This window comes from Protopterus annectens, chromosome 8.part0 (genome assembly GCF_019279795.1).
Source record: "Protopterus annectens isolate FY-2018-M chromosome 8.part0, PAN1.0, whole genome shotgun sequence".
In the NCBI taxonomy this organism is placed as follows: domain Eukaryota; kingdom Metazoa; phylum Chordata; order Ceratodontiformes; family Protopteridae; genus Protopterus; species Protopterus annectens.
In genome coordinates this window covers 1,205,595,117-1,205,611,029 of record NC_056741.1, presented here as the reverse complement: position 1 = coordinate 1,205,611,029, position 15,913 = coordinate 1,205,595,117, and the positions used below count along the sequence as shown (strand labels likewise).

Genomic DNA, 15,913 nt, shown 5'->3' with positions numbered 1-15,913 from the left:
CACATCTTTTTTATGTTGTGATTCGTATATTTCTCTGGGGAGAGCTTCCTTTTCTGTCTTCCCCTGCTTACTGAGCGCATCCTTCCTTCTTTCCTTTCTAATCTGATGGGGAAAGGGTGTGCTATATCAAAATTCTGGGCCCCTATTGTATCATCATCTAATACCATATGATTCTTATTCTTATTATCTGAGAATGTATTGCCATCATTAATCTTCCTACGGACTACCATTGTATCTACACTCTCATTCCCATTGTATGTTCCCTTCAAACCATTGCTGTTATTACTGGTATTAATATTCATATTCTCTATAGGGGTTATGTCATTCATCATTCCCTCATTAACAATATAACCATTTCTGGTGTTATCAGGGTTAATCTTCCTAACTTGACCATCTGTAAGTGTATTGGTCATAGTAATACCATTCACTTGTCCAGTACATGCATTCCCCTTATCTGTCTTAGGATCACATTTATCACTTATTATAGAGGCATTTTTTATAACTTGCACATTAGTAACAGTTTTGTCAATGTTAGTAACAGTTTTGTCCATATAAGTTTGTTTCACAAAAGTTCCTTGACTCCCTCCTTCGTATCTCGGCCAAGTAAAGATATTCCCTTTATGGAAGTCATTAATGTCTCTTTTCAATTTGGATCTTTTCTGATCCAAAAGGCGTTTTTCATATTGAGAAACGCTGTCTAACAATCTGTTAAAATGTTCATCTAGGAACTTCTCAGGATAGCGTTCATAAAATAAATAAAATAATAAAGAAAATAAATGGATTATAAAGTTGGGTGGCTTATTCCCACCAGGACTCAATGGGCATTTGTGATGGACCAATTAGCCAATGATTCATTTATGGGTTAAACTATAAAAGGAAGCAATTGTATCACTGTCTTTTAACACTGATAAAGGTTATGTACTCTGTACAGCCGAAACCGATCTGTTTGTTTCCTTTTTTCATGTTATAAGGCTATTTAACCATTTAAGTGAATAAATATTCCAGCACTACAGTTTGCTGGCTCTCTGACATTTTTTATTAAAAAATAAAATAGCACAACAAATAATTTTTTTTATAAATGCAATAAAGTTTAAGTGTAGCTGTGCAGGTGTGCCTGTTGCTTAGCTATGCTTAGTCCAGCTTAAACAGCACAAGAAGTTAAATAGCAAGAGACATCCAGCATAAACAGTATTTCAACAGTGTAGTCATTAGACCGTACGCTTTGCAAGCAGCCATTCCCGGTTCGATCCCCACTATAACCAATTTTACATGTGAAAGCAGTACATAAACATTTATTTTTATAATTAGCTACTAAATAATATAAATTTGTTAACCATCCCCTGCCAATCATGAGTGGACCGGAGTTCCGCTGTGGCGACCCCTAACCGGGAAAAGCCAAAAGACATTAGTTTTAGTTAACCAGAGTACTGTATTGGGTCCAGATGTGAGGTGTCAGTTTAATAAAGTTGTGAAACCCCCATATAAACACAAGTATCTCATACAGTATAGTCGCACATGAATAAATGTAATGAAAGCACAGTGGGGGATGTCAGAGACAGTAAACAAATTTTGAATATGTAATGAATGATGAATCAATGTCATACAGCAGATAGTCTATAAAATGAAAAATAAGCAATACTAAGCATTACACAGCTCTGCTTACCAGACTGTGAATCAGGAAACCCATGCTAGTAAGTTGCAAAGGCTGCGTTGCGAGGCTGGTGAGTAACAATCCTGCTTATAGAAGTCATACCAAATAAATATAAAGTAGTAGAAAGTCACCTGGCAGTATAAAAACTGTGTATGGGTTGTACTGAATAAACCAGACAATATGACAGTTGTTGTCATCTTTCGGCTTTTCCCGGTTAGGGGTCGCCACCGGTCTGCTAATGATGGGCAGTAGATTTTCACGAATGCTGAGGTGCCAGCTCGACATTCAACCTTCAATGAAGGCACGCCCATTTACACATGTCTTTCAAACGCCCACCCAACCGCGGAGAGGACATGCAGATTCCACACAGAAGGCAATATGACAGTAATAGTCCCATTATAGGTCATATTTAAATAAAACTGTAACTGCCTGGCAATAAAGCTCTAAATCCTGGACTGGTTATGTGTACTCTGGTATTGTGTGGCATTTATTGCTGCATTCTCTGAATAGTAATATTGTGTTAAGCACTGTTACCCACACTGTGCTACATAAAAAAAATGTCTAGGAATGTCTGTCTAAGACTGTTCTAAGTACAAGATCAGATATCAGAATAGTACTGTTGTGTCAACCACTATAATTTCCGTGGTAGTGATGCTGCGGTAGCGTTGTCTCCTCACAGCAAGACGTTGTCCCGTTCGATTCTCAGCTAGAGCATCTTCTGTGTGGAGGCATGCATGAATGAGCGTGCCTTCGTTGAAGGTTGTGCGTCAGGGCTGGTAACTCGGCACGTAAAAATCCACTACCAAACATTAGTAGACCGGAGTTCCACTGTGACCATAAGCCGAAAGACACAACAACAACTGTTGTGTCAACTACTGTTTCTCACACTGTGCTACATAAAAATATGTCTAGGAATGTCTGTATAAGACTGTTGTAATTACAAGGTCAGATTGTACAACCAAGAGAGACTTGGACAGAAAATAGCAAAGGAATAGACAGCAATATCCAAACAGCACACTCTGCTGAAACTTAAATTGTTGTATTTTTTAGCAGACACAGCCATGGTTTGAATCCTGAGAGTGGTAGTAAGCTGTATGCATAATCATACCTGTCAACTGTACACATTTTTTAGAATGTCCAGATAACTGGCTCGTATTTTCTGCCTGTTCCTCTGTCCCCCTGGCAAATCAGTGGGATGATCTCAGAAATGTAGTCACTAAATAATGACATACATTTGATTTTCAGCCTCAAAACCTTCAGAAAATGTATATTAAAACAAATCCTGTCCCTCTAGCAACTCTCCCATGTTTATGAGAGCAATATTCAAAATATGTCCCTATTTGTACCCCTATGCTGTCAAGCATTCTCCAGAGTGTGTGCATTAAGAGATTGAGAGGTATGTGCATAATATTAACTCGGAATCTGGGAATGTGTGTAGAAATGGTCAGGTAGTGTCAACAAACATTCCCTCCACAGGTCTACCAGGTAAGAGATGTAGAATTTAGCTGTAAGACAGTTGAAGTATACACTGTGTACAAACATACCACTGCCAAACCAAGGCCACAGGGTATTGTAATAATACCTATACAGTAATGATTAGAGCAATGATAATTAAAGTTGCGAGTACTACAAGGATATATAACTTAATTGACATCTATCCCCCCCCCCATATCTGCAACAGTAATCTAAATACACAAATCAATGGATATGTTTACACCAAACCTACTGTTGGGACATATGTCCTATTGTTTTAATAAATATTGAAATGTGTTTCTATTAATTTCACATGTTGAAATACTGTCACTGGTAGCCTGTTGCTATCAATGTAACCTGCATGCTATTGTAATGGCCACTGTGGTTCCATATATGTATGTGTTCTGTTTGCTATGCAACTGTTTCAAATCTGGTGTTTTGGGTTAATGGTAATATCTATGCATGCTGTTATAACTAATCCTGGATTGTGTTGAATATTACTAATCCACATATGTTTTAAAACTGCAACACTATAGCATGTTTGGGAAGGCTGGTCCCAGCGGACCCACCTCTCCCACCTCATCTGGCTGTGGCACCGGGCCCCAGCATGTCTGGGACCACCCTGGGACCTCCTCGTCTGCTGGTCCTGTACCACCTTCTTTTGGAACCGCCTCAGGGGATGGGGCTCATCCCACCTGGAGAGTGGGCGCGGATAGGATCCTGTCACCCAAAGTCAGGTTCGGGGATTGGTGCGTAGCGAGCTCCGAAGGGAGTTTGGAGATCTGCTACTCCAGCTTGAGGGCCATGTGGTGCATTTAGAGGGTCAGCCTGCCCCTCCTGCTCAGCCTCTGGCACAGCCACCTTCGGTGCCGTGAAGATGCAGTGGTAACTGCCCATGGATGGTGACCTCACTCCCACTATTTCTATTTAGGGGCTCATGGGCTTACAATTTCCAAACACCCCTCCCCGTCCAAGGTGTTTACCCCCCCACATATCATATAAAGCCCCTGCATGCTGTCTTGTCTGTCTTCCTACACAACCTACCTCCCCAAATATACCTACTATCCTTCCCCAACATCCCACTCTCACCTAAAAAAAAAAAAAGGGCAATCTGCCCCCCCCCAAAAAAAAAATTTTCGCCCCATACATAGCTGTTCATTTTGCACAAGTGTCCACTGGATACATGTAATCTGGTCTAATTGGCTTAACAAGAAATTATTGTTGTCCTCACCCCTCTCTCAGGGGGTTGAGTGTCCAAATCTACCTCCAAATTCAGTATATATGAACAGCTGTTGCTGTAGAAGAAATAGACAGCTATGCACCTTCCCTACACCCATCCTGCACATCCCTAGCTACTTTCCCTATTGTCTTTCCCTCTGCATGCCCCTTTTTCACACCTTTTTTTCTTTTAAAGAAATTAGCACGAAAGTAAGCACTTGTAAGCAGTAGTAAGTGGGTTTAAGCCTGTTTGTGCAGCTCTAAGCAATGCCTACACAGATTAAGCACTTTCAGGCTGTCTGTAAGCTTATTTAACCAGAAGTTAGCATTGCTTACCACTGTGCAAACCCGATTACAACTGCTTAAAAGTGCCTTAATCACTCTGTATCCAACAGCCCTTGTTCTGCCCAGCAACAAAATAATAAGCCCTTGCAAGTCTCGAAGCCAGGACCCTGCACACCATAGCCACAGCGATTTACCACCAAGCCATTTGAGCTGTACTTAAGTGTGATGTTTTCTCAAACATATCATGCAGCACAGTCATTCAACAGTAGGGAAAATGCATTTATATATGTAGGTGTGTGTGTGTGTGTGTGTGTGTGTGTGTGTGTGTGTGTGTGTGTGTGTATATATATATATATATATATATATATATATATATATATATATATATATATATATATATATATATATTAGATGGCCTGTGTCCACAAGTCCTGTTGTAAGAGGTATTGCTACCTACTGTCTGTAACACCACTTCCCCCACACAGGAAGGATGTCTTCCATACAGGAGAGGTAGTCATTTATAGTAGTGGATTGCTATGGCACTGGCTACTGGAAGAACTGCACAGCTGGCTGCATGCAATTAGCAAGTGGGGAATACCTGTTGGTGCAGAGGCCATCACCTGATCATGAGCATCACCTACAAAAGCCATGCTGCAATGTATTCCAACCAGCTTGATCCCTGTAGTGGAGAGAGAGAGAGAGAGAAATAAAAAAAATAATAAAAAAATAATAATTAAAAAAAAAAAAAAAAAAGACATCCAACTGGTACACAGAAGAGAGCACAATAATAAAACAGGCATGTGAAACATGTCAGCATGTAACTGAATGTAGTACTTGGTCTGTAATAATGTGATAGATGATGTTCAGAACAGTCATGGTAATGTCAAATGTATCATGCACAAACTTCATAGGTTTGTAATAGGCATATCTACGATCTGTCCCTATATATCTGCCCCCCAATGTTAGGCTTTGTCCACATGTGATGCTCTATTTTGTAGCAAGGCAGAGCAGTTCAGCTGTCAGGAAGGAGGTTCAAAGTGTGGATCTGATGTCTGAATGCACTCTATACATACATACATATATATATATATATATATATATATATATATATATATATATATATATATATATATATATATATACACACATATACATGGATTCACTTTATAACCTCGAAATGCAGAAATATCGAATTTCAGTATCTCGAGACTATAAAACCGAATCCACAAAACACCGACAAAAACCACGAAACCACATAACCGAAAACACTGCACACACTACGCTAAACATACAACACAACACCCACATCACAACATAAACAAAAAAAACAACACACGTACACAACTCACACACACATAAGCAGGGGGGCAAGCCCCCCTGCACCTCCCAAGTGGGGGGCTGCACCCCCACACCCCCTACCTATATATAATAACTCCGAGATCGCACAAACACAACACAAAAGCTCACTCACACACGCACATTCTCCAATCCCTCACACACACTTAAACTCCCACTCAAAACCCTTACAAAACACTCACTTACCTGACATAACACCTACATCCAAACACGGCACCATGCACCAACAAAACACAAATCCGTACATTACATAGTGCAACTTCATAACCGCGAATTCGACATATATTCGACATACGTCAAATTCGCGATTATGAACATTCGCTATTTTTAACATTCGACTTTATAGCTTCGAGATACTGAAATTCGACATTTCAGTATTTCGATGTTATAAAGTGAACCTATATATATATATATATATATATATATATATATATATATATATATATATATATATATATACACATTTTCCCTACTGTTGAATGACTGCTGCATGATATGTTTGAGAAAACATCACACATATCTGCAGCTCAGATGGCTTAGTGATAAATTACTGCGGCTATGGTGTGCAGGGTTCTGGGTTAGACACTTGCAAGGAGTGATAATTTTTTTTGCTGGTCAGAACAAGGGCTGTTGGATACAGAGTGATTAAGGCACTTTTAAGCAGTTGTAAGTGGGTATGAAATGGACAGTTATTTATGGTGTGAAATTCTTTTTGGGAACAGATTGCCCTTTTTTTTTTATAAGGTGAGAGTTGGATGTTGGGGAAGGATAGTAGGTATATTTGGGGAGGTAGGATGGGTCGGAAGACAGATAAGACAGCATACACTGGCAGTATATGACACATGTGGGGGATAAACACCTTGGACGGGGAGGGGTGTTTGGAAATTGGAAGCCCATGAGCCCTCAAATGTAAACAGTGGGACTGAGGTCCCTACCCATGGGCAGTCACCACTGCACCTTAACAGCCCTGAAGGTGGCTGTGCTGGGGGCTGAGCAGGAGGGGTAGGCTGACCCTCTAATTGCGCCACGAGGCCCAGGACATGGTGGGCATGCTACTGGGATTTGTCAACATGGCCTTGCATTTGTGTTCTGTGGACTGTGTTATGTTGTTAGTTGGGACCCCATGAGATAACATACATTGGCAGTATGGGTGAGGCACAGGCCTTTGATAGAGGACTGTAGGGCATTTGGTAGTGATGCAGGCCAGTGCATTTTGTCACTCCTACATTCCTAGGCTGCGAGCCACTGGATTCCCCTGAGGTGACAGGGTAAGTGTGTGAGGTGTTAATGGCAATAGTTCCTGTCCATATTAATCCATTGGTCTGGATGTTGGCAGGGTGCTGCTTACAGCTAGGGACACACCTGCATGGGACACCTCTTCAGCATGCTGCATTCTGTGGGTATTCCCATACAGAAGTGGGGGTCATACTCCTTCCCAACAGCAGGGATATGACCTGTGATAAACCTCTGGCTGATGGTGGGGTGAGCTGAGTGCATGTGTGATATGGAAGCTTCTTGCAGCTGACTCACAGTTATACCTGGGACATTCCCCTTATGCTGCCTTGTGCGGGGACATAGGTAGTCTCTCATTACTTCATAACTGTGCCTTTTGTGGTCTGCCAGTGATTGGCCAGACTACATCAGTATTCCACACTACACAGACAACTAATGTGCTGCTAACCTGTATGTACAATTCCAAAGGTGTGTGCAGTTGACAGTTATTTTATGTAGTCTGTCCAGGGCACTTCCACCTGTGTGCTATATGTATGTCTGCACCCACATTCATGGCATGTCCATCTTTCAGATGGTGACAGATATTGACATCTTGACAGTGAGTATGGATGACTGCTGAATTGGGTATTGCTGAGATGCATTGTGGTTGACATTGCAGTTGTCAGAACATGGCCCTGTCATCAACAGTACTAGCCATAGGCCACCAAGACACAACCATCTATGTCTACATGCTGACCACTTCCACACAACAACCTAACACACAGACCCCTGCATATTGTACACATGCGACAATCTATCCTGTAAATTGGGCCAGCTCAGGTAATCTGTGCTCCACTGTTATTAAACCCACACATACATGTTGCTGCATTTCTACATAGGATTGTGGGGAAGGAGCACACCTGACAACTGTATTTTCTATGACTGTACTGGTATTTCAGGTACTCTATTGGCTTCCATTTCATTTTGTATTCTGACCTATCATGCAGACTGGAGGCATATCAGTAGAGTACAGATCTTAGGTTTTTTTGACCTACATTTCAATTTCAGACTTCTTACCCTTCAGAACTAACATATCAGCTAGAGCGTCTTCTGTGTGGAGACATGTGTGAATGGGCGTACCTTCGTTGAAGGTTGTGCATCAGGGCTGGCAAACTCGGCACATAAAAAATTTACTGCCAATCATTAGTGGACCGGAGTTCTGCTGTGGCGACCCCTCACCGGGAAAAGCCGAAAGACACAGACAGACCTTTCAGAACTAACATACAACTGCCAGACCTGTTGTAGTCTTTCTGTGTAGGTCTGGAGAGGAGCTGTTCACCATTGTCATCAATTGGAGGCCTTAGCACAGCCTTTCTTTAATGTCATCTACACCTGTCCTGCTGGCTGGTATTGAGTATGTGAGCCTGACGTACATTTGGGCCACCGCATTTACTGCAGTGGGATTTGTCACCTTGTCTAGTACTGTCTACTTTGTTGACACCAGTATTTTTTATGAATTTCATGCTGCCCATATAGGTGTCCACTATCTGCTGCCATCCCAATCAGCCACCCGATTGCCTTGCATGCTCACATCCACACCATAGATACAACTAGCAGAACATAATACTTCATTCAGCAATTGATAGGAAGAGTGACTTACCTTGTGGCTGTGCCAGTATTGAGGATGGTGCTGGAGGCTGACTATGTCAGATGCACACAGTACACTCCCTATACGTGGTAAAGCACAGGTAGTGTCATGTTTGGCATGTGTACTGTATGTGCGAGTCAGAGAGAGGCGTCATTCCCTGGGTCCCTACTGTGTCAGTGTATGTGCTATGTGTTGCCTCTTTGCCAAAGCCTGGGCATACTGGGCATGCCTCCGTCTAGCTACATGGGCAGGCTCAAGTTGTTCCTCCTCCGACTCCCTTTGTGTCCGTGATGGCCTTGGCAATGGTGGGGGGTTGTGTGGCCCTGCCCCATGCTGTTCCTGCTGTAGCTGTTTTCACAGGATCATATTGTGTAGCATGGTACATACAATGAAAATGTGTACACATAGCTGGAGAGTACTGCAAGGCTCCACCGGATATGTCCACCCACTGGAACCGTGACTTGAGCATCCCAAACACATGCTGTATTATGATTCTGGTTTGTGTGTTTGCCTCATTATGGAGTTCTTGTTCAAGTGTGTGTGCATTTCTGATGGGTGTCATCAGCCAAAGCTCCAGTGCGTAGCCAGCATCACCCACTAGATGGCCATATGGGATGTCCCCACTGGCAAATTTATGGTACAGCTGTGTCATATGCCAAATTTGGGAGTCGTGATAGCTTCCAGGGCTGCCAGCACACACATTCAATATATTACCCTGAGCATCGCACATGACTTGGCAGGTTGATGGAGGGGAAGCCCTTGTGGTTTATGTAGACCCTACCCTGCTCACAGGGTGGTGCTTTGATGTGTTTGTGGGTGCAGTCTATAGCACCTACTACCTCCAGGGTATTCTGCTATTTGGTGGAAGAGACTCATATTGCTGGTCAGTGCCTCACAGGTGTTGAGGAAATATATGTGCTCACTGGCATGTGCTGACATGGCATCCAGAAACTGATGGAGTACCCTGGATGCTGATGCCTGTGAGATCCCTATGATATCTCCAGTTGGCCTTTGGAAGGTACCTGCGGCTAGTATTCTTAACCCTAGACATACCTTGTTATCCACTGGGATGGGATCCCCTCTATTTGTTCTATGTGTGAGGTGTGGCCGGCACAGCTCAGCAATTTGCTGTAAAATGTCCCTGTCAGCCCTATAGTGCTGCACTATCTCCAGCTCATGTAGCCCCTGGTAGGTTACCCTGGGTCTGTACACTCTTCTCCTCCTCCTCATTATGGGTTGGTTGTCAGCATTCACATCCTCACCACCCTCAGTCTCTTCCACATATTGATGTATGAGAGCAACAGCAGCCCCTATCATTTAGCTAGTTTTGTCAGGTAAAATGTCCCCGTCTGTGTACACCAGTCATGTAGAGTTTGTGGGAAAAACCAGAGTGAAAGGCGTTTGCATAGTTTATAGTAGTGTTCTGGCTGGGCTGGGCTGCTGCCTGTGTAATTGGCTGATTCTGATACATTTCACCTGCCAGCTATGCTAGTTCTACTTGATTGCCTTCCTACTGCTGTTTTCCCTTCCCATTGCCTTCCCTTTTAAGCCTCGAGGAGCATTGCGCATACCCAGTGCTCAAGATGTGAACAGAGCTGCTATTTCCTGTGTTTTTTTTTTTTAAACCCGGTGCATGCAGCGCACATCGGTTTAGTCAATGTAAACACTGCTAGGCAGCCTCAGACACCCCCCTTCCTAAGCTGTGCCACAGAACTCCATTAAGCTTATAGCATGCATGACACTCCCCTTTATGAGGTCATCTATCTCTTATACTTATACCATGGTGTTGCTGCACTTACATGGTTGGGTGCAAGCTAACACTGAGAGGAAAGCTGTGATTCAGTATCAATCCCATCATTTGCCTAAACCAGAATGCTAATTCATAGTTACCATGATCACACTGAGCCTTCCCCCCTTAGCAACCACTATTCCCTGGTATTGTTGTCTTATGCATGCCATTGACTATCATGGCAAAATACTGATTTGGGTTTAAAAGCTTATTTCCGGGCTGATCCCATTTGCACACCGCTGTCCTATGCTTAAACGGCCAAAATTGGCCCAAAAAAGTTATTTTTTTATAATTTTGCAACTATTTCCCATGCCAATGGCCATATATTTGGCCATTGGCATGCCTACTACATTGAATACATGCTTTATTTGGAGCTGTCATGCCTCCGTTTTGTAATTTGCAGAAATGTATTCGGTTAGTAACCTAATACATTTTTGCAGGTTACACTATTCCTGCAAAGAAGCATGCCTGCTTCCGGGATCGTTAATTCACCTCATTTACATGGTTTTCACCAGCAAATGGGGTAATTAGCATAGACCAGTGGTGTCTGTGCAGCAATAGTGTAGGAGTGCTCGTGCATGTCCTGGGAGCTCATTCCTGGATTGCTCGTCGGACATATTGTGTGCAGCATCTCTTGCACTATTCCTGCACACCGTGCAGAGCTTGCTGAATCCTGGAGATGGTCTTTTCCTGGTAACCAGCTAACAAAAGTATACACTTTTTAGGGATGGCTCAGGATTCAGAGGAAACAGATATGTAGGTACTTTGCTATGGAAAACTGACAGTATCTCCTAGAAAAAAAATAACATAATTCACAAGTCATTCACAGACTCAGCAAAATTTTAATGAAAAATTATTTGACTGGCTTCAACAAAGTTCCATCCTCTGGAGAGTTCAACTCTGACTTTGTACAAATGCAACCACGAAAGCAAGAACCAGATGTCTTATACTGATAAAGCAGTGAACCAGGGACTGGTCTGGAGCCCTTAAAAGATTTATATGAGAAAAGCTTTAATGCTAGTAAAACATTTACATATATCCAAGCAAACTGTCTTCTAATTGTTTCCTTCTAAATGGATTTTTAGAGTTGGAACTCAGGGCAAGAATTCAAATTGCTGGCCAAACACTGATTCATCCACCCAGCTGGTAGGAGTACATAGAGTTCAGACTCACCATGTTCATACTGTGAAATTAACTTATGCAACAAAACCATAGAAAGCAGTCACCAACATTTTATAATTTCGTAAGGGATAAAACTCCATGCCATACTGCAGGAACTCTGGCTTCTATCATCTTAAATGAACCAACTCTAAGGTCAGTGAACCTAAGGAAGGGGACATTTTCAACAGTTACTTTCCTGAGTTGCATTCATATATTAAAACTGACTAAGTATTCACAGTTTTGTTATCCTTCCTGCCAGTTTGGGGTTTCTTAGCTAAAAATCATGATATTATAGAATATATACCTTGTCCTTGATTTAAACTTCACCTTAGAGAAGGTCCACCACACAGCAAGCGCGTTGCTTCCCATAAACAATATGTTGGGCAGGGAAGTTTTCCCAAGCAGCTAACTCTCTTCACAGTCATGTATTTTTGCACCCTTATGAAGCATATGCAATACAACTTACAGGTGCTACAGAGAACAATGATTATTTCTGCAGCTTTGCAGTCCCGCTGCTAAAACTAAACAGCTACGTGTTTAACTGCACAGTTCGCTAAGAGGAAGTCAGTTTACGATTTCACAGTATAGAACACGTTAAAGGTACTTAAGTAAGTAAAACAAATCTGGAGCTTTGTCTAGTTTAAACTTCTAGATGATCACATCTGAATCCTGCAGTTCTGAGTGACCATAATGAGGCAGACTGATAGCTTCCCAGATAATATGTGGGTATGGAGGTGAACTCTTCTGTTTTACATATGATCCATTCTCACAAATATGAAACAGGAATACAAACACCCCACCCTCATAGACACACACACACACACACACACACACACACACACACACATACACACTTGCCACAGATGAACAACAACAAGGTGATGGTGGTTGGTGGTCAGCATTTTAAAAGCCCATTAACAATGTAGCAAGCTGCTGTAAACTCAACAGAAAATAAGTGCCAAAATTATAATGGCAAATGGCAATTAATTTTTTCAGTTAGAACTTTATGACATGCTTTACCTTAAACATGAAACCTTGCAACTGTTCATTCACTGCTATGTATCTAAGCAGATATTTACTTTCTGAAACTTTTTAACTGGGAGTTAGTGGCTCACCCCTTTACCCCTTCACAGACACACGCAAACACACACACACCACTTTCTGATTACAGTAGGCAAGGAAGTTGATAGTAAGGGAAGCAAAAATAGCATACATATGATATTACTAGAATATTGTGATGTACATGTATGTCTACGTCTGCTTAATCAGACTTCATAATAAGCGTATTGAATTTGACACACACCAGTCAGCTACAAAAGTCCAATAAAATTCAACTACACTTTTTATTCTTTTTTGCTTAACTGGAGGCTGAGCCACCAGACTCAGAGAAAGTACATTTTTCCATCATCCTGCCTGCAGACAAGGGTGGGCGCTGGGTGAACTCTGCAGATTTGCAGAACTTAAGTTGTATGCATAGCTGTACTTCACTTGCTGCTATATTCCCTCCAATTACACTCCAAATCTCCAACCAAGTTCAATAGGCAGTCTGCCTCTCAAGGTTGATGTCACATGCATGCCCCTGTATGTTGTCAATGCGTGGTGATGTCAACCATAAATTTAAAGTAAAGTTATAAAAAAAAAAAAAAATCAGGAATTAAAGGGGCCACTCGGAATTTCGTGGCACCCCATTATTTTGCACTCAAAAACAGTAAATACCAAGGAATTTAGTATAGTTGAGAGGTAAGGGAGTAACTTAAGTTTTAGCTGTCTAAGTGGAGAGTTACTAATTTTAAAAGAGGAAAATAGATTGAAAGGGGGTGGGCACATTTTTATTCAGGTTCTATGGAATAGAGTGGGATGGCCAATACATTTAAATATTTGAAGGGAAGTGATTTCACAAAATGATAATTTTGTGCTTACACACAACAGCCAGTGAATGGGGAGAGGGGAGGAGATATGTGGTCAAATTAAAGTAAGGGGCAGACAACTAGAAAAACAGTTGTGTTTAAGAATACAGCAGCAACAGGATGGGAGGGTGTGAAAAAAAAAATTAAAAATTCTGTGTGACTCATAAGAGACACAGCTGTGCTCTCTTTCCAAGTTTTAGTTTGCAATTAAAAGCAGAATATAAGTAAAACACAATGTAAAATAAACAAATCACAGTGTACAAATTAGTAGAGGGCAATAAAGTAATACAAAATACAAGAAATCAAAAGCAAACTAACCTTTCCCTCACAGCAAGTTGTGGCAAAGTCTGGGTGAGCTTTTCCAGTAAATCCCTTGCTAACTTACTTTCTATTAATGGGGTTAGCCCCCCTTACTGACTTACTTTCTATTAACTGGCTAAGCCCCCTTTACTGACTTAATTTTTATTAACCGGGTAAGTCTTCCTTACTGACTTACTTTCTGTTAACAAGGTTAGCCCCCCTTACTGACTTACTTTCTATTAACAGGGTTAGCCCTTCTGGACAAAGTCCATTTTCAGATGGGATCTGGGACAGCTGATAAAGTACAAATAAGCATTTAAATGTTAACACAACCATCATTATAGGTATGACAAACAGTACAGGAAATAATAGAGTGATTTAATTACATGTTGGTATGAAAGAAACAGGAAATAGTAAGGAAGGGTAAGATAGGGTATCTAAGAACGGTAGTAGTTTGTTTGTTTTACATTCCTGTATGATCCCTGGATATACTGACCCAGATCTTTGTGACATTTATATCACTCATCCTGTACCTTGCAGCCAGATTAAGTCAGGGATCCTACCACAGTATGACACACATCTGCAAGAATGTCACTGGGATAAGATACGAGAGGCATGGGACACAGGTGTTTGACATGACTCATGCTTTGAGATCTGAAAATTCCACATGCTGCAACCTGTTAGCTTCTCTTTCATTCCCACCACCTCTATTTTCATACTGCGTAACAACATGCAGATTCCTCACTATGACCAAAGTTTCCAGGTTATCTGTGAAAGTGGATGCTTATTTCTACTGGTCATTGCCAAATAGCAGATTCTTAAAAAAAAAAATCTCTTCCATTTGCAGAGTACATTATGCAGTTAACACTTGTATTATTTTACAACTGAATGCTTTCTTTCCTTAATTTCTTTCCAATAAAAGTTATATTACTGAGCTGTCAGAACGAATAAAGATAAAAACTAACAGTGAAGACGATTCTTCTGACTTTTCCCGATTCTTCCCTGCATTTGTTTGGACTGTGCGTGACTTCACCCTACAGCTAGAAATTGATGGACAGCCTGTCACTGAGGATCAGTATCTGGATAATGCCCTGCAGTTAAAGAAAGGTAAATACAATGTAAATGTGAAATGTAGGTGCTGTATAAGGAGATGAGATTTATTTTCTTGTTGTAGTGGCATGTTTTTAAGATAGGATGAGTTGGAGTGTTAAACAGATTGCTTTGCTTATGATTGTACCTAGGCATGGAGGCATGCTTTTGTTAAAGGCATGTTTTTAGACATGTGTAACTTTAATGCAGACCTGTGTATAATTGAACTGACTATGGGGATGCATGGAAAGTTTCTCACCCTATAGGAGTGTGGATTATATATAAGTATATTTTCAGAGCATTATGACGTGAGCACTTGGGTTCCTTTTACAGAGTCATGCCAGAACTTTAGTGAGCAGTCGCAGTAGTTAGTAAAGGGAGTTTACTTTCTATAGGAAAGTAAGATCTGTGGGCAATTGAGATGGGGGGGGGGGAGCTACAGTGTTAATCAGAAGGTGATACTATGCCAGACAAAAAAATGGTTGGAGGAATCCCTTGCTCAGAAGTTATTTTTTGGGAATATAAGTCTAAATGTTCTTGTCATATCTATTAAACTAATGTCTTTGTACTTTTAATCTTATGCATAATGCAGCTGCTTTTTTGTCACTTAGGAATTAGTCTTATTTCAAAAAAATAAGTCAGTGCTGGTTGAATACTTTACCATCATGATGACTAGTCTGCAGCCCATTATAGATGGTGGAGTAAAGTTGTATAGGCCCTTTGTATATTCCAGGCCTGCTGAATCTAGCTTTATTTGTATGCTTGTTGTTTGTTTATTTCCCTGAAACGCTAATTCCACCTAAAACACGGCCTTTTAGCACTTG

At 41.2% G+C, this 15,913-nt stretch overlaps 1 protein-coding gene across 1 annotated transcript in view; it reads left to right on the top strand.

Moving 5' to 3' along the window:
- Window positions 1–15,913, top strand: part of LOC122808436 (guanylate-binding protein 2-like) — a 79,967-nt gene that overhangs the window by 56,471 nt on the left and 7,583 nt on the right. Inside the window, exon 5 of the mRNA XM_044079399.1 lies at window positions 14,923–15,107. Coding sequence (XP_043935334.1) covers window positions 14,923–15,107 — 185 coding nt within the window. The remainder of the gene's footprint in view (window positions 1–14,922; window positions 15,108–15,913) is intronic.